The sequence below is a fragment of the Kwoniella mangroviensis genome, chromosome 3, assembly GCF_000507465.2.
Source record: "Kwoniella mangroviensis CBS 8507 chromosome 3, whole genome shotgun sequence".
NCBI classification, from domain to species: domain Eukaryota; kingdom Fungi; phylum Basidiomycota; class Tremellomycetes; order Tremellales; family Cryptococcaceae; genus Kwoniella; species Kwoniella mangrovensis.
The window spans coordinates 218,312-245,057 of record NC_088829.1 but is presented as its reverse complement, the minus strand read 5'-3'; the positions used below and the strand labels follow the sequence as shown (position 1 = coordinate 245,057).

The 26,746-nt window shown below is 43.9% G+C and overlaps 14 protein-coding genes across 14 annotated transcripts; 6 read left to right on the top strand and 8 right to left on the bottom strand.

The window, feature by feature from the left end:
- Window positions 1-305: 305 nt before the first annotated feature.
- On the top strand, window positions 306-838 carry I203_107918 (uncharacterized protein; the record flags this gene model as incomplete). The annotated part of the gene is made up of 2 exons (XM_065518284.1): window positions 306-547; window positions 622-838. 2 exons carry the CDS (start codon window positions 306-308, stop codon window positions 836-838), a joined length of 459 nt encoding a protein of 152 aa, XP_065372649.1.
- Window positions 839-1,213: 375 nt separating this feature from the next.
- On the top strand, window positions 1,214-1,572 carry I203_107917 (uncharacterized protein; the record flags this gene model as incomplete). Its single annotated transcript, XM_065518283.1, has 2 exons — window positions 1,214-1,443; window positions 1,545-1,572. The coding sequence occupies 2 exons, from the start codon at window positions 1,214-1,216 to the stop codon at window positions 1,570-1,572; spliced, it is 258 nt and encodes an 85-aa protein (XP_065372648.1).
- A 163-nt stretch (window positions 1,573-1,735) lies between these two features.
- Window positions 1,736-2,905, bottom strand: I203_107916 (uncharacterized protein; the record flags this gene model as incomplete). The annotated part of the gene is made up of 4 exons (XM_019148098.1): window positions 1,736-2,026; window positions 2,170-2,328; window positions 2,560-2,835; window positions 2,900-2,905. 4 exons carry the CDS (start codon window positions 2,903-2,905, stop codon window positions 1,736-1,738), a joined length of 732 nt encoding a protein of 243 aa, XP_019002331.1.
- A 481-nt stretch (window positions 2,906-3,386) lies between these two features.
- On the top strand, window positions 3,387-6,270 carry I203_107915 (uncharacterized protein; the record flags this gene model as incomplete). The annotated part of the gene is made up of 6 exons (XM_065518282.1): window positions 3,387-3,443; window positions 3,523-3,533; window positions 3,682-3,866; window positions 3,932-5,937; window positions 6,022-6,126; window positions 6,196-6,270. The coding sequence occupies 6 exons, from the start codon at window positions 3,387-3,389 to the stop codon at window positions 6,268-6,270; spliced, it is 2,439 nt and encodes an 812-aa protein (XP_065372647.1).
- A 311-nt stretch (window positions 6,271-6,581) lies between these two features.
- I203_107914 (uncharacterized protein) lies at window positions 6,582-8,319 on the bottom strand (the record flags this gene model as incomplete). Its single annotated transcript, XM_019148096.2, has 2 exons — window positions 6,582-8,078; window positions 8,188-8,319. 2 exons carry the CDS (start codon window positions 8,317-8,319, stop codon window positions 6,582-6,584), a joined length of 1,629 nt encoding a protein of 542 aa, XP_019002329.2.
- A 370-nt stretch (window positions 8,320-8,689) lies between these two features.
- Window positions 8,690-8,996, bottom strand: I203_107913 (uncharacterized protein; the record flags this gene model as incomplete). Its single annotated transcript, XM_019148095.1, has 2 exons — window positions 8,690-8,786; window positions 8,848-8,996. 2 exons carry the CDS (start codon window positions 8,994-8,996, stop codon window positions 8,690-8,692), a joined length of 246 nt encoding a protein of 81 aa, XP_019002328.1.
- A 656-nt stretch (window positions 8,997-9,652) lies between these two features.
- I203_107912 (uncharacterized protein) lies at window positions 9,653-10,153 on the bottom strand (the record flags this gene model as incomplete). The annotated part of the gene is made up of 1 exon (XM_019148094.1): window positions 9,653-10,153. One exon carries the CDS (start codon window positions 10,151-10,153, stop codon window positions 9,653-9,655), a length of 501 nt encoding a protein of 166 aa, XP_019002327.1.
- Window positions 10,154-10,748: 595 nt separating this feature from the next.
- Window positions 10,749-12,232, bottom strand: I203_107911 (uncharacterized protein; the record flags this gene model as incomplete). Its single annotated transcript, XM_065518281.1, has 7 exons — window positions 10,749-10,828; window positions 10,900-10,963; window positions 11,026-11,589; window positions 11,655-11,873; window positions 11,943-12,025; window positions 12,083-12,112; window positions 12,184-12,232. 7 exons carry the CDS (start codon window positions 12,230-12,232, stop codon window positions 10,749-10,751), a joined length of 1,089 nt encoding a protein of 362 aa, XP_065372646.1.
- A 356-nt stretch (window positions 12,233-12,588) lies between these two features.
- I203_107910 (protein transporter SEC24) lies at window positions 12,589-15,553 on the top strand (the record flags this gene model as incomplete). The annotated part of the gene is made up of 3 exons (XM_019148092.1): window positions 12,589-12,632; window positions 12,685-12,716; window positions 12,771-15,553. The coding sequence occupies 3 exons, from the start codon at window positions 12,589-12,591 to the stop codon at window positions 15,551-15,553; spliced, it is 2,859 nt and encodes a 952-aa protein (XP_019002325.1).
- Window positions 15,554-16,033: 480 nt separating this feature from the next.
- I203_107909 (uncharacterized protein) lies at window positions 16,034-16,520 on the bottom strand (the record flags this gene model as incomplete). Its single annotated transcript, XM_019148091.1, has 3 exons — window positions 16,034-16,230; window positions 16,335-16,425; window positions 16,497-16,520. 3 exons carry the CDS (start codon window positions 16,518-16,520, stop codon window positions 16,034-16,036), a joined length of 312 nt encoding a protein of 103 aa, XP_019002324.1.
- Window positions 16,521-16,984: 464 nt separating this feature from the next.
- Window positions 16,985-18,452, bottom strand: I203_107908 (tRNA (guanine-N(7)-)-methyltransferase; the record flags this gene model as incomplete). The annotated part of the gene is made up of 7 exons (XM_019148090.1): window positions 16,985-17,172; window positions 17,252-17,325; window positions 17,391-17,461; window positions 17,539-17,717; window positions 17,866-18,047; window positions 18,179-18,237; window positions 18,315-18,452. The coding sequence occupies 7 exons, from the start codon at window positions 18,450-18,452 to the stop codon at window positions 16,985-16,987; spliced, it is 891 nt and encodes a 296-aa protein (XP_019002323.1).
- A 267-nt stretch (window positions 18,453-18,719) lies between these two features.
- On the top strand, window positions 18,720-19,978 carry I203_107907 (uncharacterized protein; the record flags this gene model as incomplete). The annotated part of the gene is made up of 2 exons (XM_019148089.2): window positions 18,720-19,793; window positions 19,943-19,978. 2 exons carry the CDS (start codon window positions 18,720-18,722, stop codon window positions 19,976-19,978), a joined length of 1,110 nt encoding a protein of 369 aa, XP_019002322.2.
- A 127-nt stretch (window positions 19,979-20,105) lies between these two features.
- On the bottom strand, window positions 20,106-22,816 carry I203_107906 (uncharacterized protein; the record flags this gene model as incomplete). Its single annotated transcript, XM_065518280.1, has 15 exons — window positions 20,106-20,188; window positions 20,240-20,360; window positions 20,446-20,491; window positions 20,554-20,694; window positions 20,785-20,855; window positions 20,929-20,969; window positions 21,016-21,036; window positions 21,129-21,154; window positions 21,208-21,316; window positions 21,453-21,751; window positions 21,846-22,039; window positions 22,124-22,258; window positions 22,359-22,385; window positions 22,457-22,537; window positions 22,598-22,816. 15 exons carry the CDS (start codon window positions 22,814-22,816, stop codon window positions 20,106-20,108), a joined length of 1,614 nt encoding a protein of 537 aa, XP_065372645.1.
- A 1,300-nt stretch (window positions 22,817-24,116) lies between these two features.
- Window positions 24,117-26,441, top strand: I203_107905 (uncharacterized protein; the record flags this gene model as incomplete). Its single annotated transcript, XM_019148087.1, has 8 exons — window positions 24,117-24,551; window positions 24,615-24,727; window positions 24,812-24,920; window positions 24,981-25,180; window positions 25,246-25,466; window positions 25,533-25,711; window positions 25,785-26,104; window positions 26,180-26,441. The coding sequence occupies 8 exons, from the start codon at window positions 24,117-24,119 to the stop codon at window positions 26,439-26,441; spliced, it is 1,839 nt and encodes a 612-aa protein (XP_019002320.1).
- Between the last annotated feature and the right edge of the window lie 305 nt (window positions 26,442-26,746).

Genomic DNA, 26,746 nt, shown 5'->3' with positions numbered 1-26,746 from the left:
CAAAGCCTACTCAGGTATACTCATCAATTGTGTTGATGAATATGTCATTCCTTTGAATTTTGATCACCCTTTGACTCCGACATTCGAGTGGATCATTATTGTAGGGTACAAAATGCTTATAGAAGCACATTTGCTTCTTCTTTCAAGCACCGATCATGAAATGCCACAGCATATTATCCATACTGACCTTCGTAAACGCATCATTGGCATATATATCGTTTTCGTATAGTATATATTCGAATACCATCAATCTTTGTACCTATATCGCACTTCCCATCCAAATTTCATACTCGTCCAACAACAGAATGACCAAATCATCTGATTCTATTTCCAATCCTGATATAGATTCTGATTTGATCGATAATCCAAATTCGCCACCTCATTTACCCAATCCATTGGATAACGATGATCAGAAGACCGTTCATCGGGTATTCTCGATTCAAGATGTCGATCGCGCTTCTATCTTTAGCAAAGATGAAGGTGTAGATAGGCAGAGCGAAGAGTCCAAAATCAATGTCGGAGCAAAGGATGTGAAAGGTTTGATCAGGTTAGCCGAATCCGATTAGTATCTGCAGATTGCCTGTACTGATTGACTAATCTCGTCTTGTTCCATACATTCAGTAGCTTGCTGGGGACCAGTTCGAAATTCAGTACCACTAGGGATATCGTTCGATCCGATAATTCCCAGATCGTCCTCAATGCCGTCAAAGACTCATCCATCAAGCTCCATGAGAGGTCCTCCGAAGGGGTGAAGGGAAATATTGAATTTGCCTCTAGAGCCGTTGGGACCGATAAGAAGTTTGACGAAGCTAGTGATGATAAGCCGAATGATGAGTGATGGATTGATAGGTGAATGGATGCTTAAAAGAGAGATTTCGGATATGGGCGGTGAGAATTGGGAAATAGGCAGAAGAATGGCGATACTTCTGTAAAGAGCCCTCGAGTCTTGGACAACTCGATGCTTCTCCTTTCTTTTTACGTACATATATCGAAATGTCACAGATTTCTTAACTCGATAAGGAGGGAACCTTCACACACGAAGCTCAAAAGGCGTCATCCGATCCTCCTTTCTTCGGCAACGGGCGGTCGATAGGTAAGACCGGAGATTCTCCAAGTATCGGGGTGTACGGTATATATATAGCACGAGTCGGTCGGAGTTCTCTTCATCATTCATCTATTCACTTCATATTACGATTCGGATTTATTTTACGATATGTCGTATTCCAATGGTGAACAATCCAATTACCCTACTTCTTTTGCCGATTCCGAATCTCACGAGCAAACCGAGTATTTGACAAGTGGCTCCTCCACTGGCCCGGGAAATCCCAATTCTCCTTCGAGTTCGCAAGGATACTCTGTACGGTATACCCCCAATGGTATAGAGGTGAGTATTGGCACTGAAGGCGGTATCCATCCTGCGGGGTATGGCGAGGAAGATGATCAGTGAGTATCGGTCTGTCAGCATCGGTATTCGATATTGCGAAAAGTTTTTGAGTTTATGTGGTAGCTGATAATTGCGTTTCGGGTTGGTTTGTTCATCGTAGTGTTCAGATCCGGGGTCAATGGAGTTGATTCGTCAGGTTGACCACTTGAGGTATTAATTAAAGTGGATGGTATATTGATCATATCTTTCATTATGGTTGTTATCTATACAGAATGTCGACGAGGGTATATGTATGCTTGATATAAAGTTGATTTTGGGTATATTTCTTTTCTTGGTTATTATTCGAGTGATCTAATCCATACTCTCATCCTTCTCATCGTCCACCCCTCCCTCACCATCCCTTCCCCCTTCAAACACGTATTCCTGATCGTCCATACCCATAGCAGCCATTTCCATTTCGTCCTGATCCACAAACCCATGCTCGTACCCTTCCCCTTGATCTTCTCCCGTACTGCCAACTCCGGTCCACTGAGCTAATTCGGGCGGTGGATGCGTCATGAGGGTGGATGAGATTTGGTTGGCGATTTCTTCGAGTTTGACGGATGCGTCGGGGTAATATCGTGTATCGGGTTCTTCGATGATCTGGGGTAAAGAAGTCATATCAGTATAAGGTAGTCTATCACAAAAATAAAGTCTAACTAGATAAGACTGCATTAGATGAGAAGATAGGATAGACCTGATGAATGTACGAAAGGGAGACGGACTAAGCAGATGGAAATACTCACCGCATACAACTCTACAACTTCGGTCGGAGCCAGATTCGTGATCTGCAACACCTCGGCTTTCGTCAATTGATGATCCTGCAGCTCATCCGCTAGTCTAGCTACTCCGTCGGCGGTTTGTCGAGAAGTTGGGTTATACGGTTGACATAGGTACTTGATCACCTAAGAGTGATAATGGATGATCAGCTTTACTGCAGAACATTATACTATATATCATTCCCACCCTCCCGCCCTTGAGTATACTTCGCCCCCAACCCACCCCAAGCTGCCATGTGATAGAGTGCCCACCCACCCGCCCTCGATATTAACACCGCCCCCATCCCACCCCAAGCTGCCATATATGTACTACGCCCCCATCCCACCCCGAACTGCCGTAGCAAAATTGAAACCCACCTCGCTCTGCACCCACACCAACTCATCACTACACCCCCTCCTCTCCGCTATATCCAACCTCTTCTCTTCCTGTTCACTTATCCCTTCCAACAAAGAAGCATCATCCATATCCTCTGGATTATCCCTCTCCAGAGGATACTTCTTCTTGGCATATGCTCTATTCCTCGCTTTCTTCAGGTTGATAGCTTCTACCAAGGCATCGTTGTCCTCCTTGAGGGATAGGAAATGGGTGAGTACTTCTTGATTGGATAGATGGAGTGGTGCGGTGTTTGATATCTACAAAACCGTAATGAGGTCAGTCGTCTGAGATTGTATGATGAGTGATGAGTGGTTTGCTCACCTTCATCTTGTCGTGTCGTGGTGTATTCTCATGATATTTGATGTTATGTCTTGAATAATGTTCACTTACAACTTACCTTCGAACGAAAATCACAAACATGAACGTCCTCCACCTGCACCTGAGCATTGATCTGCCACACGGGATCAAACATCGGAGATATCACCCTATATCCGGCATACAAGTCCTCCACCACGCGCCCGATGACTCGTATCCCCCATGTTCGCCGCGACGCATTAATTTCGCATTTCGCATTCGGATTTTACCAAGACGACGCGATCATACTACTACTACTGTAACAGACATCATCTTGACTTTCTCATACACCATTCGAAACAAGCGACAAGACATCCTCTTACACTATCATCGTCAAGAGCAGTCCAGCGAAACTATCTACCAGCTACCAATACAATTCTATCCCTCATATCGCCAAAGAAGCGCGTCAAATCTTCATTCCGATTCCCGCCTCTACCTTTGTCAGATGGCCAAGATGGGTAAGAAGAATGTAGCACCGGGCGGTGAGGCTGGTCCCAACACCATCTTCAAGGTGAGTTTGAAGCTCGCGTAATCATTTCAAGTATTCAGAACGGATCAGAGCTGACCAACTGCCTCTTCCGCGTACATAGGCCACGTATAGGTAAGAGTAGATTCCGCTTGCTTGTGGCGTGACATCCGAAGAGATTCCAGCTTACTGACACTTGCCTTGCTCGTTATGTACCGTGTAGTGGAGTGTGAGTCTCTTCTATCCTTTCCTGAGGCTTCAGCTGATACATTATCGTCTGTAGCCCCGTCTACGAGATGCTCTGTCGAGATGTCGCGGTTATGCGAAGAAGATCCGACGCGTATCTGAACGCGACTCAGATCCTCAAAGTGGCAGGATTCGATAAACCACAACGTACAAGAGTGCTGGAGAGAGAAGTACAGAAAGGTGAACATGAGAAGGTTCAAGGTGGATATGGAAAATACCAAGGTCAGTCAGCTGTGTCATTCCAATTTCGATGATGGGAAGCTGATGCAATTCATTTTGACACGCAGGTACTTGGATCCCCATCGAACGAGGTTTAGCATTAGCCAAGCAATACGGCGTCGAAGATTTACTAAGACCCATTATCGATTATGTCCCTACTGCCGTATCCCCTCCTCCAGCTCCCAAGCATAGTGTCGCACCACCTACAAAATCAAGGAAAGAGAGAGAACGCAAGTCGAACAAAGAGCAAGGTACACCTTCGAAGACTGGACCAACCTCCGCAGCAGCACTACAAGCTCAAGCTCAACTCGCTGCGGCCGCTTCAGCATCAGCTTCTCGTACAACCCACCGAAATCAGGAATCTACCCCTGATATGGACACTACGATGCGATCGGGAGAAGTGGAAGAGACCCCATCCGGTTCACCTGAAGATGCAGATTCGTCGAGTCAGACGCCCAGTCCTGTAGCCTCGGAAGTGGAATTAGGTGAAAGTAGTTTACACAGCCACCACCACCATCATCCGTCGATGGATGTCGATGGTATGCATATGGGCCTTCCTCTAGGCGTTCAGATGAACCTGTTACCCCAGATGGAAACGTTAGATTCGGTATCGCGGAAACGAAATGCAGCCACGATGATGATGGATGAAGATCAACAGCAGGAGCAAGATCAGTATTCCCAATTACGTAGGATACGGGGTAATTCAGCCGTACATACCCCTCAAGGGAGTCCAAGGAATTTGGCAATGGGGTTATTACCAGCTTCAAGTTCTGGTTCAGGTGGATTACATCATCAACATCATCAAGATGATCTTACGGCTCCTTCCATAGGTCCTAAAGAATATACCGAGATGGTATTGAACTATTTCTTGTCGGATACACCTCAAATACCACAAGTGCTCATATCACCTCCGCACGATTACGATCCAAACAGTCGAATTGATGATCACGATCATACGGCTTTACATTGGGCGTGTGCGATGGGCAGATTAAGAGTCGTCAAGTTGCTCTTAACGGCCGGAGCATCCATATTCATCGGTAACAATGCTGATCAAACTCCTTTAATGAGAAGTGTAATGTTCGCGAACAACTACGATATACGGAAATTCCCCGAACTTTACGAACTGTTACATCGATCGACGTTGAATATAGATAGACAGAATCGGACGGTATTCCATCACATTGCCAATTTAGCTTTGAGTAAAGGTAAAACTCACGCTGCGAAATATTACATGGAAACGATTTTATCTAGATTATCGGATTACCCACAGGAATTAGCGGATGTGATTAATTTTCAAGATGAAGACGGTGAAACTGCCTTGACGATTGCTGCCCGAGCCAGATCGAGAAGATTGGTAAAAGCTTTGTTGGATCATGGAGCTGATCCGAAAATCAAGAATAGAGATTTCAAATCTGCTGAAGATTATATATTGGAAGATGAAAGGTTTAGATCTTCACCTGTTCAACAGGCAAATGGCAATGGTACTGGTGGTGGTTCTGCAAGACAATTATCTGGTGAAACAAAGTTGGGAGATAATAAAGAGAAAGAGAAAGATAAAGTCGTTTTCGCCCCTCAATTGTATTCTAGTGAAGCTGCTAGATTAACTGGAGGAAGTGCTTTACAAGATATTACGAGTAATATACAGAGTTTAGCTAAAAGTTTTGATAACGAGTTGAAATCGAAGGAAAGGGATATACTTCAAGCTAAAGCAATGTTAACTTCTATACATACCGAAGTGACCGAGACGAACAAGTTGATTTCGACATTGAATGAGAAAACGTTATCGATCGAAGATAAGAAGAACGAGCTGAACACGTTGAAAAAGAATTTGAATAATAAAATTCAAAAACAGTTGAAGAAAGGGTTTGAAGTTTGGTTGAAAGATGAATTAAATAGAGAGAATTCATGGAAAAATGGCCAATCCCCCGCGGCAGATCTTGATGAATTGCATAATTTACCTGTGGGTGGACAGGAGGTGATTCAAGCTGAGGAAGAAAGGTTGAGGTGGGAGATTGAAGAGAAACGAAAGAGGAAGAATGAACTGATAGAGAAATTTGTGAAAGCACAGACGGAGGTAAGTGAATTTTGAAGGTATCTTTGACTCAAAATGGAAAAGTGTACGATAGGACTGATATATGTAATTTGTCCCATTTTATAGGCTGGAACAGGCGAACAAATCGCAAAGTATCGACGATTGATAGCCGCAGGATGTGGAGGATCAAAAGTTGAAGATGTTGACGAGCTCATGTCTCAACTGCTGGAGGTAGGTCAATGACATCCACCTACTGGAAGATGTATTGGGCTGAATTGAAATGGATTTTGATTTCGCTAGACACTGGAAAACGAGAATGAGCAGAACGTATACGCGAGTCAACAAGATTTGAATAGTGTGAATTGGATGACATAGTATGAAAGAAGCAGATCGAAGCAATAACAAAGTATAATGTTTGCGAATGGGTGAAAAGTTGAAGAATCGTGGATTTATAGTTTTTACCTTGGTTTTCGTTTGGGTTCTGATCAAATCCGAGATCTTGATTGTACTATTATATTTGATGATGTCTTGCATTGATCCTGGTGATACAATCTACCGCTTGAATTTGATATCAACAACGGGACAACAGTGATACATCTACTTCTATATGATCTACAACTCTGTTATAGCAGATGCGATAACAGCTGTACAACTGAGCTTGAGAACAAAAGCGAAGTGCCAATCGATTAAGCCGACACCAACGAATCGAACAGTTCCACCCCGCCTTTACTCGTATGCTCATACCCCACCGCTATCCCACCATTCTTATCATCCTGTTCATTCCTCATTGACCAAGTCCATTTCCCACCCCTTGCCTTATATCCATTAGGTGCATATCTCCCTTTATCCCTATCCCTATTACTCTGCAAGATCATGGATTTTCGCAAATCCTCACTCAAGATTCCATTCCTGTATTCTCCAGAATGATCAAAGGAAAGTACGAACGATCGTCGTTCCGTCACACCGTATATCTTTCCATTATCATATTTCATCGAATAGACTGGTGATCCTTTACCATTAGGTGAAAAACATGACCAACCTGTTCTATCGTTTTTATTCTTGTTCTTGTTCTTGGAATTTCTGATATCGAAGAAAGATATCGTACCATGTTTGGAAGTACCTCCAGCGATATGATATTCTCCAACCCAACAAGTCGAATAATAAGCCGATCCGTCCGACCAAGTATATTGATCTGAGAATTGCCCAACAGGTAATTTAAAAGGTAGACGTAAATCATGTATACGGAGATGAGAGTCGTACCATCCACTCAAAAGTAAATTGGGATTATGTGAAGTTTGAGGTGTCCCATCAGGATTGGTAGGAGGAAGTTGTAAACAGTAAGGTGATGATAATAATGGTTCTTCTGGACCTATCAATTTCCTATTTGGCCTAGATGATATACCAGTAGGTAAAAGGTTGTAAATGTCCATTCCACCTTGTATACCTAATATTGCCATTGGTCCAATCGAGTTATCATGACTATTGCTCAATAACGATGACCATGCTCTGGGAGATTTCAATTGAATAAAAGATGGTTCGGTCCAAGGTGAATTTGTGCTGTAAATGTTGACTCGACCTGATACAGAAGTAGTCACGAATTGTCTACCATCGGCTGTACCTGTTAAAGTGTTGATCGATTCCTTCGGTTGAGTAAAAGATGAATATCTAGCTTTGATCGACAGCGTAGGATTCGTATATCCATAGATATCGATATCTGATGATGAAGATGAAGATGAAAATGGTAGATGAATTCGTTGAATCGTACCATCAAATTGAGCTACTATATATTCCCCACTTGATCCACCATCTATAGGTACTATACCAATTATATCTGATTTACCACCTTGATCCTTCTTTGTCCTTATATCATATTCCACCGCTCGATCTATCACTTTTCCACCATGACGATCTGAAGTTGAGGTTGGACGTAAGGGATGAACCGATATCTTACTTCCTACACCGATGACTAAGTTATTGAAAGTTATTTCCAGAGTCGGTATGACGGATTTCGACCATGTAGGACCCACTTGTAAAGCGTGGAAACGATGGTGGGCTAGTGATCGCTTGATATAGTGATTGTGCTTTAGTAGATTTAGTGGATCCCATTGATCTGAAGAGGGGAAGAGGGTGATTTGAGATTGCCGGTGGGACGAGAGGTAAAGGGGAATACCAAGGGATGTTACCTGGAAAGAAGAGAACCGTACAAGGGTCAATGAAGGATTATCAAGGTGAGTGGACATGAGATATAGATGGATCATATGCTACAAAGGACGAAAGTGCTGTAGAGCTCACCCGATCATACATGCCCCTCCCTACTCTTCTCAGACCTATCAACTCATTCAAATCCAGTTGTCTAAAAATTATACCCAACACATCATCCGGGAGATTATCTAGATTCGATCGTATATCTCTGTTCACATTCATTCCGATTTGATGCACAATGCCAGGAAGCTGTCAAATCAATTTCTCCACTCTACTTTCTTCTAAGTTATCTAAATCGGTATACTGTATGAAATCATATGTTTGGTGTTAAGTGAAGTTGAGATTAGATATAAAAGAGTGGAATCCGAAAAGATGATGATGACATGAAGCGACGGTGGGTGGCAAAAAAGCGAGTGGCAAAGTTATTTAGAGGTATGTCTGTTGTGCTATACTTAAAGTACGTGAAAATATTGTATGCATAACAGTCGAGGATCGTATAATGGCATGTGGAATGGCAAACCCATATCAGACATATGATCAAATATCCGCGGATCAAGTGTGAAAGATCCTAAGATACTATGATCGATCAATTTCAATCTCCGGTACTTCCCTCATTCTCCATGGCCTCGAGCCTTTCCAGATCTTGAGTATCAAAGTATCTGACAGTTTGTCCCTTCTCCGCATAGGTCCTGTTGTACCGTTCATGAGTCAGTTCCAGTCATCTTAAATACTTAACTTTTTAAAGCTTACTTTTGCAGATGACTATCCCAATTTGCCGGGATTGTGCTAGAGATGAATCGACCATCGTCCATTTTGAACCACATTGCCGTTCTGCCACTAGTTGACGCTCCTGAACCGCTGCTCTGTACGCTAGAGGATTGTCGACTATCTTCAGCCATGCTGTTATGGTTATTTCTGTGCTATAATCAGATACCCTGATGATATGAATGATATGAACGACTTTGCGTGTATGTTCTCACTAGGCTCATCGATCCAATCAATACCCGTGCGGTATATTTAACTTATATGTAATCCTGTCATTACTTGGACAATTTTGCTTCTACTCTGGTTGGAATAGTAGCTTCTGATAAACAAAGGACCCTGTATCCTTTATTTGTCGTCTACACAACATCCTTTTTTCTTCTTCTTTGGCTCATCATGACAAGACATTCACTACCTGGTTTACAGAAGTGATCATTCACTGAAGCCAGTTTTGCAGGTGAGGTGGCGGTCACCGGACAAACATCGCGATACAGCACATCATATCCGAGCGAAGTGGTTCTTGGTGTACTGTGGAAAGATTGTGAATGTGAACAAAACTTATGTCCATAATGTCAGATCATCAGAAAAACAAAGCCAATTGTGCTTTCAAATCACACTGTATATCAGAAAGGCGACGAGGTGGATAAATCTAAATCTCATTCAGTATTAAGCATTCAGTACTGCATTAAAAATTTCGCTTCACCCATAAGTATCACTTCTACTTCCATGAAAAGCGCATTTGTACTAGAACAACTAGAGAAGGATCCAATCGGTGATTCCACTTCAAACCATCTCAACATCCTTTTCTTCGCTTGCTTCGGGAATTAGCAGCAGCCGTAGACGCAGCGGCAGTTATTTCATCTCTCTGGTTTTGTTGTAATCTTAATCTGGCATAGTCGCTCAATCTATGATCACCCGCATGAGTTTGTAGATCCCCTTCATCTCCCGGATCTGCTGTACCAGCTTGATGACCACCACCACTAGTCCATCCACTATAATCCCTGTCTCCTACTTGCATATCATATACACTTCTAGGACCGGTACTAGAGTGGGGTACAGAAGATCCATCATAGCCAGAGCCAGAATCACCCCGTCGATGTTCAGCTGAGAATGGGGCGTTCGAACTGTTCATCTTGAATTGCTCCAGGAAAGCCGTAATTTCTTCAACGCTTGTCCCATCACCAGACCGATTGGTCTGCTGATCCCTTACAGCTTCACCCTCGGGAATACTTCCCAGGGAGCTTCCTGTAGCACCGCTGGTGTAGTAATGGGAGTTGGATCCTCTATTAGACATGATGACTTGTTTGTGAAAGGAGACTGTAAGTGGAAGTGAAAACGTAAGGAGCGGTGAAGACAGGATAGGGAAGATAGATAGGTGTTCAAATAATCCAAATGCGCTGTACCCTTTTTATATCTTGCATTGACATTACTCCACTCGTCGGAAGTCAGAGTGTCAACCTAGAACAATGGGAATGATTTATACCGCTATCAAAGGATGTAATGGCATCATCCGTGCTGAGTCGAAGAGACCGAACCCCCTAATTTGTCGGACTTGACTTGTGACTATCCCTTGAACACCTTTGGCGGTGCACTGGCCTCTGTTGTTGACCCGGAGGAATCAAAATGCTTTATCAGTGGGGTGTAAGGGAAGACACAGGACCGCTTCGGGCAACCAGAATTAGAAGATTCGATCTGGGTGAAATTCAACCACAGTATGATATCACGCGTTTCAGCAGTTGGTCTTTAGTACATGAGAATTAAGGACCAAATGCCGTTCTCAGCGGTAAGTGTACTTGTTGTCCACTCTTGAATGGAGGTGAATCAATGGATTGTATCGTCTTTCCCACCACGGTTCGATCATAGGTTACATCTACAACAACGCTTCTTTGCTACTGTCCATTCCCGTCTTCATGAGGCGGCTCCTCGGCTGACATCTCGCCTAACAGCTTCCAGCTTCTCGCGTATGTGGCTATTGGAACATGCACATAATGAGCTTGTATCCGGCCCACTTATGTCGACTTGCTAAGTCATGAGACTCACGTTTATATATCCTCACTACACCTTCGTCATCCGTCGTTGTCAACGTCGTTCCAGTCGCATTCCACTATATCATGATGACCATTAGCCTATCACATCTTTGATACCCCTTGATATGGGCACACTCACATCAACCATTCCTATCCTCGCTCCACCTTTACCGAAATCCGCCACACAATCACCTTTCCACTGAGTGCTTCCAGCCACACCATCATGGTACCCATCGTCATTATAATCCACTCGTAGCTTCTCAACGGGAGGTTCCAACCTCCATATCCTGATAGTCCCATCTCTACTACCAGTAGCTATCAGATGATATGATCTACCACAAGATGGCGCCCAGGCTATACTCGTTAGAGGAGCTGTCGAAGATGATGATGGTGGATTGAGAAACATTATCGAATTTGCCGATGAAGAAGTATCGACAGGTATAGAGAGTATTTTCACTATGGGTGATATACCAGTGAAAACAGCTATGATCGACCCCCACCATCTTTCTTTACACCATGACAGACCCCAGCCTCCCAATGCTAATTCGTTCGTGCCCACCCCATCAATTGGAGGTTCATCGCTCGAGCTGGATCCAGGAGGAGGTAAGGTCGGTATGTGTATGGGTTGAAGAAGTGACCAGTCGGATAACGAAGGATCGGCGGAGGAGTAGATACGTAAATATGAATCGGTAGATATTGTTGCCTTAATGAGTCCATTAATGATCAGAAATGGGCTAGCTGACCACCGCTGAGGCGCTATACACTTACCACTCTAGGTTCGCTGCCTGCATCGGCTGTTCCAAATTCCACTTGCTTCACACTTCCCTTTGCGCCCGTCAAGACAGCCCGTTCTATCCATCTTCCTTCCCTTTCGCGGCCTGTTGGTTCCTCCCATATCCGGACTGTGCGGTCATGCGATGAGGAAGCTAGGAGTGAGCCATGTACTGGATGGGCGAATGATAAGTGTAGTATAGGTGCGTCGTGAGCCTGTGCAGATCAGTCAGTAGGATTCAAGGTGTTACCCAACGACATGCTAGTGGAGGGAATTTAGCTCACTTTCCACTCGGTCTCCTGATCCCATGTTCCTTCATGAGATTTCCTGAACAGCTTTATCTTCTGATCGGCCGAGCACGTCGCCACTGTGTATTTCTAATCAGCTCATCGGTCTCCCCTTTCGTCAACTTGGCGCAACCTACATCGTTCCCCGTAGAAATCGTATGTCACGTCTGGAAATGACAATGATCAGCATATAAGAGCTTTGACTCTAACACATGTTGTCATAAATCGATAAGCTCACGAGTGACTAGATCTGCATGTCCTGGCGCTAGTAGATTTGTCTGCAGCATTCTTGGTGAGTTCTCTTTGAGGTAGTGACAGATGTTGCTCCAGTTCAAGTTCGAGAGATGACTTTGATTCCAGATAAACAGCAGCGAGTGAGTTGAGCGAGAGGAGTGACGCGGGGCCACATACCCAGAATGACTACTGCGCGGTATCACCGGTTATTCCCGGGAGAGTGGCACGTCATCATATCAATGAGTGCTGGATGCTGACGCGCTGCTGCTTGTCGCTGCTCGTTGCTGCCTCGTCACTGATCCGTGTCTCGAAAGACGAAAGAGGACAGATTGTCAGCTATATACGTTCGTTAGATACTCTCCTTCTCACTCGATTTTCACTGTGTCCTGTCGACTCACTTGCCAGCGAAATGTCACAAGAGGTCATGCTCCCGCAAGGCTGGGAAGCCCGATGGTGAGTTAGATGTTTCTCACTGAATCGCGCAACAGCTAATTCTTCGTCGTAGGGATCCACAATCAAATGCTTACGTCTACGTCGGTGAGTATGGCTACCTTCATGCCACTTGAAGTGAGCTGACACACAACCCTACAGAACAATCCACCGGTAGATCTCAATGGGAAGCCCCAACCCAACCTTCCTACGGCTCATCCAACCCTTCCGTCTCTCCTGCTCCTCAACCCTCTTCCACTCACCACCGACCAGGCCGTCGGCAGTATCCCACCGCTCAGATCCAACAGGTATATGGGGGAGGAGGATATGATACTCAACCTCAACAGCCCATAGCGGCACCTGGATATCCCGATCAGCAACAGCAACAGCAACAACCTCAATATTTCACACCTGGATTTGGTGGAGCTGATCCCGCACAGCAACAACAGCCTGCTTATGGAGCCTCACCGGCACCTGCTTACGGTGGTCCGGCACCTGTACCCGCGTATGGTCAACAGCAACCTGGCTATCCCGGTCAACAACCCGTCGACCAGATGGCCAATCAATTCCAACAGATGAACGTCGGTTATGGAGGTGGAAAGCAACTTCACCAAATCCAAACTGTCAACCTGATCGGTATGCAACCAGACGTAACAGGATTAGATGCACCACCACCACCTTACCTCCTTCCTCCCAACGCAGCTGTCACTGCCTCTCCACACATCCAACCTGATCCTTCCTATCAACGATGTACCTTAACGTCCATGCCTACCACTCAATCTCTTCTCAACAAATCGAAATTGCCCTTAGCTTTAGTCATGGCACCCTATCGATCGTACAGGGGAGAAGTCGACGGTGACGATCCCGTACCAGTTGTGGAAGACAGTGTTATCGCAAGATGTAGGAGATGTAGAGCGTATATCAACCCGTTCGTCACGTTCATCGAAGGTGGTAACAGGTGGAAATGTTGCATGTGTGGATTGAGTAATGAAGTACCTCAACTATTCGACTGGAATCAAGCCGAGAACAAACCTGCGGATCGATGGTCAAGGAAAGAACTTAACCATTCAGTTGTCGAATTCATCGCCCCAACTGAATACATGGTCAGACCACCTCAACCACCCGTATACGCATTTGTCATCGACGTATCTCAACAAGCCATCCAATCGGGTATGGTAGCCGTCGCAGCTCGAACGATCTTGGAAAGTCTAGATAATATCCCTAATGCCGATAATCGAACCAAGGTAGCTATCATAGCTGTATCAACTTCACTTCATTTCTTCTCTTTACCTGCCGATGCCACCGAGGCTTCCATGTTGGTCGTATCGGATCTTTCAGATGTCTTCTTACCTAAACCCGTCGATTTACTTGTCAACTTGACAGAATCTCGTCCAGCCATCGAGTCGCTTTTGGGCAAGTTGAGCGACATGTTCCAAGATTCCCACACGGTCGGTAACGCCCTTGGATCGGGTCTGCAAGCTGCTCATCAACTTATCGGCAAGATCGGTGGTAAGATCATTGCTCTCACTGCGACTTTACCAACACTAGGTGAAGGAGCGCTGAAAGCTAGAGATGACCCCAAATTACTCGGTACATCCAAAGAATCATCCTTGCTCAATGCCGCCTCAAGCTTCTACAAGACTTTCGCAATTGAATGTTCAAAACAACAAGTCGCCGTTGACATGTTCCTCTTCTCTACGAATTATACCGACGTAGCGACTCTGTCTTGTTTACCGAGATACACAGCTGGTCAAACATACTTGTACCCCGGATTCAACGCCTCACGATCAGAAGATGCTATCAAGTTCGCGACTGAGTTCGGTAAAGTCTTAGCTATGCCTATGGGTCTAGAAGCTGTGATCAGAGTTAGAGCAACGAGAGGTATAAGGATGTCCGCTTTCCATGGTAATTTCTTCATTCGATCTACCGACTTGTTGGCTTTACCTGTTGTTCCCACCGATCAAAATTATGTAATTGAATTACAGCTCGAAGATGATATAAAGGGATCATTCGTGGTACTTCAAACTGCTATCTTACATACCACTTGTTACGGGGAGAGAAGAATTAGAGTTATCACTCAAGCTATGCCTACGACAGATTCGATCTCGGAGTTATACGGTTCAGCAGATCAAGTTGCCATCGCTACCTATCTCACCAACAAGGCTGTGGAGAGATCGATGTCGCACTCTTTGGACGATGCTAGAAATACTATCACGAAGAACCTCAGTGATATGTTGGCTGTATACAAGAATCAAGTTACCTCTTCATCCGGTGGCGCATCAGCTCAGTTGGCCGTACCGGAGAACCTCAAATTGTTGCCATTGTTATGTTGTGGATTAGTGAAACATGTTGGTTTGAGGGAAGGTGCATCTATCCCACCCGATCTTAGAGCATATGCTCAATGTTTGTTAACCACTTTACCATGCCAATCGCTTGTTCCCTACATACACCCGAGATTCTACTCTCTACATAACATGCCTAACGAAGCTGGTAATATCAATAGTGAGACTGGGCAGATGGTACTTCCACCAGCACTTAACTTGACTTCAGAGAGATTAGAAAGACATGGATTGTTCCTTATTGAAGATTCTCAGAATATGTTCATATGGGTAGGACACGAGGCTGTCCCACGTCTAATTCAAGATGTCTTCGGTTTGAATGATTACGGTGAACTTCAAGGTGGTAAATCGACTTTACCCCTGTTGGATAACCCATTCTCTCAAAGGGTTAATAATATCATAGCGAAGACCAGAGAATTAAGAAGAGGTGTATATAGACCTCATGTCTATGTGGTGAAATCTGATGCTGAACCTGCATTGAGATCGTGGGCTTTGAGTTTGTTGATTGAAGATAGGATGGATCATATGAGTAGTTATGCTCAGTATTTGACGACTGTTAAAAATAAGGTGAGTCATCTCATTCGATTATTTGAATTGATGCGGTGAGGGTTGAGCTAATGGTTTCTGATTTGATTTTTCAACTTGATAGGTGAATGGTAATTAATATTGATAAACCAATACAAAACAAGGTATCAAGAGAGACATTCATAGACAGTCAAGTTCAGCAATGTTTTGAATATATGCATTGGATTGGTGTTGGTGTTGAGATAGTCGTCGAGGTTGTTTGATATAGTATGAACAGTATATACCAAAATCACAAAATGAAATGTATACATGGTGAATCTATAACATGAGTACGAGTACAAAATATAACATGAACGAGGGAGCGATTTTTTTCAGACATAGGGATGATGAGGTAGGAGTATGGAATAAGATGGTTGCAGTTGCAGGTGCGAGAGGGATATTATTGATGTTTTATCCACGTTTGATCTCGATACTACACCCGATCCATCAGAAGGATATATCATCAGCTCTCTCTTCTCTCTTTCGAATACGACTATGAGTGTGTCTGTACAGTACAATCACTCACCCTCCACCCATGATCTCAACCAATAAACCCCTAACTATACTTCTCATCTTCTCTTCATTCTCTACATTCCACTCTACACTTGTCGCTATGGATATTGTTGTAGTTTCCACTTTCACCATATCACCTTCTGGATCTTCTTCTGGTATTGTCTCGGATAGCTCTGAAGTGATTTTGAGTGATATGGGCCATGCGTCTGTACGATGTTTAAATTATCAAGTAAAGTTAGTTTAACCACACGAGAATACAGATCTCAAAAGTCAATGAAGTCAAACGCTTGAATGGCTCAACCGCACTCACCGTCGTTCTCCTCGAAATGGAGGAAAGTGAGATCTTCCAATTCATCAAATTGGTCTTGAGTCAATACGTGAGGGATGGTAAGTTCTATTGACTGTAGTGGAATAAAGTATCATCAGCGAGTGTATATGAGTGAATGCGAAATGAAAAGTGAGAGGAACTCACATGAGGTGGTCTGGGTGCAGGCATTTCTTGTCCACTCGTTCAGAAGGATGAAGTAGGTGGTCGAGATGGGGAGTGCGAGCGGGAGGTCAGATTATCAATAATGTCCGTCAGCTATAGACTATATTCGTATGAGAGCTTGGCATGATGAGAGATGAATGTAAGCAAAGATGCATCATGTGTGCAACCTTTGAGCATCTATTATATAGGCAACGCATAATACGATTGATACGATGGACACTGACGGATCTGTACTGATGAAACGACTCAAAGGTGTCTTTTTGTCATGACAACACTTATTCTCACTTGCCGCAAGCATCTTCATGGCGATCATCCCTTTGATGATCGAGTAGAAACAATGGAACATATTCCGACATGTCCTTTGTATAACAAGCTAATCTGTTCATACCTACATGCCATGCTTATGGAAGATGACTATTATATTCATAAAATGATGTGCATACAAATGATCACGAGAAAAGATAGATGTCTCACTCCGGATTCTCAGCCCTCCTGAAGCACGCAACCCACTTATCACCTTTATTCCTTTCCACCTTCTTCCCTTCCTCTGTGGACGTACGGGCAGCTTCCAATATCGGATCATCCTCCAAATCCAAATTGGGGATAGGAATGAATAGTGGGTGATTATTTAGATGATGAGCCATCCAATCGTGAAGGTCTGTGCAAAAAGAAAGAAATACCAATATCAGTCTGATGATTTTTTATACACAGCGCGACGAAGGTCGGTCGGTATTCACCTTTCACATCAGTTACCGTATATAAGATACCACCTGGTCTAAGCACGTATGCGTATTCAGCTAATAAGCCTGGACTATATCAATAGTACCTAAAAATCAGCAATAATTCTCTCTACCTTTGAAGGAAGCTATTACTCACGTTATGATTCTCGCTTTCTGTTTACGATTCTTAAAGTGAGGATCGGGGAATAAGAAGAATATCTTGGATAGCTAAAATCAAAAGCAGCAAATTAGCATAATAATAATGTCATACAGAGAATTCCTCTTGTCAGGTTGACTAAACCCACCTGACCCTTATCGAAAAAGTTCGTTATGTGTTTCATCGCATTCGCTCGTATCACCGAGACGTTCTGGTATTCTCCTGGTTTCTTCTCGGACGATTCGGAAGGTAAGAGAGATTGGGATTGACGGGTGGCAGCAATTCGGTCGGTCACATATTTAGTCACGGATGTCCGGATTTCCATTCCTACAGATCATGAAGAATGAGGTCAGCTTCACAATCTGGAACAAGAGTTTGGTTATTGATGATATTGAGTGAATGCCATATCTTAGTCTCAGAACAGCGGAACAGGTATGATGAAAAGATCATTGCGTTCTGCGTTCTGCTTACTCACCCAACATCAAGGTATCAGGAAACATCGGTGCCAAAGCCATCAACAGTCCTCCAAACCCACAACCTACATCCGCCCATTCCACTTTCTTGATATTTTGTCCAGGGAGGGGTTCGGCTTGGTCCGGATAAGAAAAGTATTGAGGGTAATGGAATGACCAGTCCATTGCAGAGGGTGATTTTGGGCTATACCAAATAACAAATAACAAAGAAAGAGGTCAGTATACCTTTGGTCTTAAAATATTACATATGGGGAACTCTTCATCTCCCATTCCAATTCGGATGGTTGTTAGAGGAAAATCAAAATTCAAACTCACTAATCCAGCTCATGGTCCACAAATACATTCGCATGTGCTCTCTGCCTATAGAACCGTTTCTATGACCACAAAACAATTATCAGCCCTCGTTCACTTATCTATTGTCTCAGTACATATGCGTATTATCTTGACGCACCTGAGGTATTTGCAGTAATCCGACATTGGCATGATCCGGTGTGTTGACACCATTGGTACTCGGAGTCAAAGATATACCTGTTGATGGTCCAGCTTCCATTTCTGTTGCTTCCACTTGATCGTGTGTCCGTTTTGACATTGTATTGCGGTTCAGACTGTCGATGTATCTGATCTGAGAATGGCTATGGTCTTTGCAACTTTTGAACTGAACTAGGTCGCATTAACATTGGGGTTTTTCAACCTTTGGAAGTGAAAGAGCAAAGTCACGTGATGTCATCGTTCACCACCTCGAAATCGTTGATTCGTTCCGACTCGCTCCTCTCGTTTCCTTTCCTTTCTTTGGCTTACATCTCCCATCTATCTTGACTGGGCTTCATAGTATACATCGCACTTCACCACCTCTGCGATGCTCCTCCGCCGTCTCTACTCTTCCCTCCCCTCGACGAGGGTGGGCGGCACTTCCTCCGCCCTATCTTCCATACCCAGCGCAACAGGTTCAAAACCCTCTATCAGGGGACGTATCAAGCCTCGTTCAGCCAATACCTCAGCGTTATGTAAACCCAAACAACCCATTTCTGTATCGACCATACCTAAATCAGAAGGTAATGGTAGAATCAGACGAAGAATCAGGTCCATCTCGAATCCCAACCATGAACACAACGTTGTATCCGATTCTAACAGACGTTCTCCTTCTTCCGTCGAAACCGGCTCGTACTCCATATTCGACGAAGAAGATTATTCCAACCCTTCCACCGCACCTACATCAACTTCACCATCTTCACCTCGACTTCTATTCACTCATCCAGTCCCATCGAAAGATGTTGTAGAAGGTTTTAAACCCATTTACTTATATCCCGAACAATTCAAATTACATTACACTTTTACTCCTTCTCATCATCCTCTACCACTCAACATGGGTACAGCCATATATACTCATCCCCGACATCCCACCTCCACCAAAAGCGCTGAACTAGAGGATATTTTTAGTAAACCTTCTGGACCTGATCCTACTAAATCTCTTCGACGAACGACCAAGAGCGGATTAGGCGACCATCATAGAGTACTTTCCAATCTATCTCATCCGGAACTATTACATCATCTAGGAGGGATGGTAGATCCCTGGACAGCTCATCAAATCCAATCGGATACCGGGTCAGGCTTGGAAGCGATCTTATCGAGCAAGTTGAACGAGTTGAAAGAATCTTCGAAGAAGGAACAAGAACAATTGGAACGAATCTTCAGTGCATCGGAAGCTACAGATAGCTCGAGAGGGTCAATACAATCGAAAGGTGAAGTGGAAGTAAATACGAAAGATGCGAATTTAGATGAAGTCGTAGGAGGGTTGAACGATGTTCTGGCGAAGATGGGATTATCAGGATCGACAAAGGAAACAGTACAGGAAGATGGAGTGATGTTGGATAGTGTAAAGAGGAAGAGAAAGAAGAAGATTTCGAAACATAAATACAAGAAGAGGAGAAAGGTGAGTCAAACACCTATATTCATCTCGCTTTGATTTTCTATATGGCATTGTCAATGATAAACACCTTTATTCTCATTGTCACTTTCGTTGTTGTCAAAATCATGCAGTGAATTATCGCTAACTATCAATCCATTCATCCACCTTTCTAGGCTACTCGTGCTCTCAGGAAGAGATTAGGAAAGTAAACGTAGTTGATCAAGTAGGAACAGTATGTATCAGGAAAGTATCGCATGCACGGTTCATAGAGTATCAATGGTTCGACAATTGTGTCTATTTCCCAGGAAAATCAATAGCAGTCTGATCTCATCTTACTTATTCCTTGACCATTCGGATAGCTTTTGCGACATCTTTGGCTAATCCAATTTTTCTGAATGCCAAAAAGATTATAACCAGCACTAGTTCATCTACGTCAATAAACTCTAAATCACATAGGTCAATCTACTTACCGAGCCAACAACAAGCTGCGTTAAACCATAATGATATCCTCAACCCCTCCAATAGATCATGCATCGATTCGATTCGAGTCAAGATGATAGATGACAGACATAGATCTAATGTACCTGCAATCTAAATCGAACAAACACACAGATTAATCATCATATTGTACTGTGTCTAGACAGCTCGGAATGGGTGATAGGGGAGGAGTACTGACTTGCAAAGCAACTTGAAACAATGCACCAGCTATATTTTGCTCGTCACTGCACGAAGTAATATCCAATAAGCAAACCACTCTCCACTGGTCTAACGATGTCTCACTCACTCATCAACTAAATTGGAGATCATGACACTGCCAATGGGGATAGTTAGATCACCTCCGAAAGGATGTAATATCGCTCCGAAGAATTTATGGACCCAGTACATCGAATGAGGAGGTTGGAAAGCGAATAGAGCGTTCGCCAGGCTGTGACGTGTAAGGGCACCCACGTTAACAACGACTTATAGGGTTGTGACAACAAGAACATAGTGTCTGCATCCCAAAGGCTTGACCTACCCAGTGGATATTCCTCCTAAAGCAAGTAAGACAGGGGCTGTAATTCGAGGGGCAGCAAGAGTCACAAGGTACTAAGATACAACGAAAGATTCATGTCAACTTCCGAAATCACACATGGATTGTCCCGTGGTTGGATTGACTTACAGAACAGATTATACCTGTGATCGGAGCAGGTGGGAGATGCACTGCATTTTTCAAGGGAGAATATCCAAGGAGATCTTGATAATATACACTTGTTAGGTATACTCATCCCTACGACATGAATATGAATACTCGCGCTTCAGCTGGTTCTCCGATGATAAGACGATGAGACATGAGATAGGCGAAAAAATACATTCACTCACACAACCTCCCATCCAATCGAAGGAAGCTATTCCCAAAATAGCTGTAATCCTCCACTTGTGTCTCGTAAATACACTTAACCTCACTATGGGAGGTACGTTTGAAGTTGCAACACGATGTTCGAGGTGATATTCCCATATTCCGAATACTATTATGAGGATGACTGATATCGAAAATACAGGTGGGACATCTGTTCAGTATAAAATTACAATCCATTAGGAACGTCGTTCAATTTATTGATTTTGCAGTACTTTATCGCCACCACCTTCAACTTCGCACGTGAACTGTATTGTCACTGGTACGACTGAACTCGATTGTCCACTTACAAGGTGTTTTCCACCCTTCATCCACCAGTCCAGCTTGAGTGAAAGAGAACAATAACAAGCTCAATCCGACGGTTATCAACCCTGCACCTGTCCAATCTACCTTCCTACTCTTCTCCATCTTCCCAGCAGGATCATCAGGTATGTCCGTCAATTGTCCTCGAGGAGGAGTGGTCTTCTCGTCCGATGGGATGTAGAATATTCCCGTGATGATAGGTAGGATACCGAATCCCGCTATGAGGAAATAAAGGTATTGCCAACCTTTTCCATGAACCAACAGATCATGGCGACCAGTCATTAAACTGACTTACCTGAATTTGTCTGGGAGTTGGACAGGAGATATATACAGCCTGTGAAAGTTAACGATTTGAGAGATGGAAGCTCACCTCGTTGCACCAGCTATCAATCCACCCACGACCTACCTCCCCCACCACAGCACCTAACGGAGTACCCACTCCCAACGCTGCGAATGCTATTGTTCGAGATGGTTCTTCACGGAATGTTATTCCTATTATACCGAATCCTGCTGGGGTCGAGATCGATAGACCTAGTCCGGCGATGGCTCGGAAGACCGTTAGAGCGATTCGGTCCTGTTTCAAGCCGGTCATTATACAGTACAGTACATCACAATACAGTGCTTCGTTACCAACACCAATATGATATACCGTACTTACCGGTATAACGCCCGAGATTACATTGGCTATCGTACTGACCAACATACCCAGGAGATAAAGTTTCTTTCGACCGTACAGATCAGCTAATCTTCCTGATACCAACAGACCACTGATCCAATGAGGTTCAACACATATCTAATATACACTTGGCATCGAATGCAAGGGTTTCACTGACCAGCCCTGGGTGTGTAAGGTATTAGCTTGTGGATTGGACATGTCACTAACAGTAACTCACATAAGCCAATTGATAAGCCGAAGTTATCTAATCAACCTTCCATCAGCTCTATCAAATAGCTTCCATATCCGATATCTACTGAGGGCGCGGAAATGTACCCATTGAACGGCCAAGACGGAAACATCGAAATAATCAGCCATAACAGGTATGATCAACAATCCCGATCCTACAGATAATGACTTGACATGTCCTATGCATCAGCTCAACCTGCTAAGGATCATGACATCAGTAGGACTTACCATCATAAAGTACGTGACTGATATAGTCCCACTTAGCATAATCTTCTGCATTCGACTGAGTAACAGGGATGGAACAATCACTGATTCTCGTGGTATGGCCACCACATCTTCTTTAGCGGTCGTTTCGGAAGTACTGGTGCTAGGGGACTCCTCAATTCCACCTTTGGTGTCTTTACCTTCATCGTTTGATGCTTCTCGAGTGATGGGCTTGGATTCCATTGTTTTTGCTAGATCTTCGGCCAGCGTCTTGATATCAGTAACAACCCAAGTGAGCTTATCTTCCGAACGTTAATGATTGAAAGGAGCATGTGGACGTATGGATGTGGATGCACTGAGAAGTTGATGAAAGGGATACAGTCGTCCTTGTTGTATCCATCTATCCATCTATCCATCTATCCATCTATCCATCTATCCATTAAACCATACACACAACACGCACACATTCGACTTCGGTGTCCATCATTTCCCACTTTTATCGGACATCCTTTGGGTGGTCAACTTGGATCCTTTTGATGGGTACTTTGATCGGATCGCACCAATCACTGTTTGGTGGTCCAAGCTGACGCAGAAATCATGTGCTGAGTGAATGAGCATGTACCCGTACACAGAGATGTTCGACCGCAGAGACGAGTATGATATTGGACAGAATAGACGCAAAACGAAACGATAAGAACGATATATGCAGAAATTGTTATCGCAGAAGTACTGGCTGGACATTTACTTTACTCGTCTAAATATAACATCTTGCAAACGCGTCTTTGTTCGTGGTTGTCAATCCGATACCGGAGTGAGAACGTCATTCATAGTTCCGCGACGTCCGGAACGATACTAGCACTGCATAAATATGCTATAGCATTTCAGAAATCCGCTTCAAGGATGTACTGTAGGTAAAAACTGGTAAACGGGGTAAATCCGGACTTTACTTATACCGCTGTCAAGGGAAAACAACCGCCGGGTCCCCGAAGATCATCAAATCAAACCCTTGAACCAAAATTTTCTGGTTCAGCTATCTCTACGAAGAGGTGGTTTTAGCATGCATTTTATCCGTCTAACGCACGATGGATGGGTGCGGACTGATAAGGTAACTTCAAGTCAACGCGCCAAAAGCAAAAGCGCGAACAAAATTTTCAATTCTCCAACGCCTTGGTTATTCTTCCACTCTAATTTGATCCAGACTTTGACGCCATCGATGTTCACAGCCTATAAAAGTGTAAATCTCTAAAATGGATAAACTGTTGAACCGCTTAAAATGTAAAATTCTTCACTCCCCTTTCCCTCCCATGGGTTCCTCGGTGCTTATCGGGCCCGCTTGGGTGTGGAGAACAATGAGAGCAAGGTAGAATACCAATGAATCATGTTCAAATTTGAAAGACATATATAGAACGTGTATGCATCGTTCTTTTCGAGTCTTTTTCTTTTCCCCTCCTCCAGTGTTTCTAATTGTTCTACTTTACTCTACTTCATTTCATTTGTGCAAACGACTTTGGTTTGTACGATATTGTTTGGGGACTTGTCGAAAATGTCGCCTATTCGACCTACCAAAATAACCATCGATCCCATCGCCACCAACCAAGATGTGTCAGAACAAGGAAATACCGTCTTTGGCTTATCAACAGCAACAAATACACCATGGAACGAGGATCAGAGATTCTTCCCTTCGGGTCCTTCCACCGCGGTGAACACCCCTGCTGCAGGTGAAGATAAACCTTTTTTGTTTCCCTCTGCTGCACCATTGTCAAGGATGACCACTAGAGTCTCTGAGCAGTCGGAGAGAGAAAAAGAAGAGAAGGGAGAGAAAAAGGATGAATTAGCATCTGGCCAACAAACACCAGCGGCCGAACCTGAAAATTTAGTTGGTGCATTGGAGAGTTATCCTACACCTGAGAAAACTAGATTGTCGAAGAGCAAACAAATCATTCTGGGTGCGGTAATGATGAGTACCACCTTTGTTGCTGTGAGTGCCATCAACTCTCGAGCACCGAATAGCAAACTAATCAACATGTGGCCATTCTGATAGTCGGCCACCACCTCAAGTACATTATTGGTCATCCCTAGTATCGCCAAGGATTTGGGTGTCACTGAACTTCAAGCTCAATGGGTCAGTTCAGCTTATGCCTTAGCGAATGGATGGTAAGTCGCTGCTCCCATTTTCTGTGAGGGATGATAGACCATAGACCATGACTGACGATTTCATTTGTGATTGAAATCCTATAGTGGTCTACTATTAGCTGGAAGAATAGCGGATCTGTATGGTAAAAAATGGATTTTCCTTATTGGAATGGGTCTCTTCGTTGTGTTCAGTATTATCTCAGGTGTTATCAGAGTAAGTACATCGTTCAAAGTTCAACCCCCGCGGAACCGTACTTACTCATCGGCTTTGCAGAATTACGTTGCCATCTGTGTCGTAAGAGCTATGGCTGGTCTTGCAATCTCAATCTCCCTCCCAGCTGCATTTGGTATCATCGGAGTTACCTTCACCGAAGAACCAGGAAGGACAATGGCATTTTCAGCTTTAGCTTTGGGTTATCCAGTCGGTAGTGGACCAGGTATGATCTTTGCTGGTGTCGTTGCAGGTGCAAGCACGTAAGTGTATCATCATTATCCACAGTGAACACAAGCTGAGGCTGATATTCGTGTGATTGGTTCAGTCGAGCATGGCAATATGTCTTCTTCATCCTTGCTGGCCTCGCTCTCATCCCTATAGTCGCAGGGACATTTGTCATCCCCCACGATCCACCCAAGATGGTAACAGCAACCACGAACAGACGAGTCGACTGGCTTGGTGCTTTCTTGATCACTGCAGCATTGAGTTTGTTCAGTTTTGCGATTACTCAGAGTGGTCTGGTGGAAAATGGATGGGGTCAGCCTTGTGAGTGTCCATGTTACAACGACCAGTGAATAATCTATGTGCTAAACTCTGTCAAAAACATGCTAGATATCGGTGTTTGCCTCGGAATCTCCGTCGTGTTGTTTGTAGTATGGGCTTTCTGGGAGAAATGGGTCGTCAAAAACACCACTATCCCTCCTTTGGTCAATATGTCAATCTTCTCAAGACATGAATGGAAAGTCACTTCGATCTTGTCACTTTCATTCTGCGGATACCTCGCTATTGCTGTAAGTCGCTCGATAACTCTACAATAATCATGTTCATACCTTTGTTGACGTTATGTCATTTGTGGCTATTCAGGGCTGGTTGTACCTCACCACGATATGGTATCAAAACCTCAAGAAAGATTCACCCATCATGAACGCCGTGCATGTCATCCCAGCTCCTATAGTAGGTATGGTCGCCTGCATCGTAGTACCTCTCCTAGCCCCTCGAATCAGGGCCGCATATCTCCTCATCATCGGTGGTCTGTGCACCGCCCTCGCTCAAGTAATGTTCGCCGTCGCTCCTCTCGACCTAACCTACTGGGGATGCGAATTGCTTTCGTGTATCTTTACACCGTTTGGCGCAGACTTCACTGTGGGCGTTGGAAGTATTTTGATCTCCAATCTGGTTCTCGAGTGAGTGGGAGAACAGCATAGGCAAAAAAAAAACAGGTGAATAAAGTTTACTGACATCCTTTGGTGGCACAACAGGGACGAACAAGCCTTAGCCGGCGCATTATTCCAAACAGCTCTTCAAATCGCTTCCACCGTCGGGGTATGCATAGCCTCCCTGGTGCAGACCAACATAACTGCTCAAAGTGGTTCGCTGCATACGGGATTGAAAGATGCTTTCTGGTTGATGGCTGGATTTTCATGGTTATCGGCTATTATCGCTGCTGCCACATTGAGAAAAGTCGGATTGGCAAAGGATATTGGCAAGTTGGTTAATGGTCAGATGAATGAGAAGAGGTGATTAGGATCGTATGATTGGTGCTTTGTTGGCTTTATAATGATGGACAAATAGATATATAATTCCTAGACCTATACAATTAGAAACGAATTGACGGACAATGGACATTATAACAATCATTTCCTTGTACTGTACTTCATGTTCTCTTCCATATCCAATCATCCCATTTTTTCATTTAATTGATATAAATATAACATCGCGATATCTTCTCATCCTTATATAATGTCCCCTTTTGATATCTTCCAGTATATATTCCAGCATTAATGAATAATAAATAATGACCATTTGCCTCATTTCGAGAATGATAA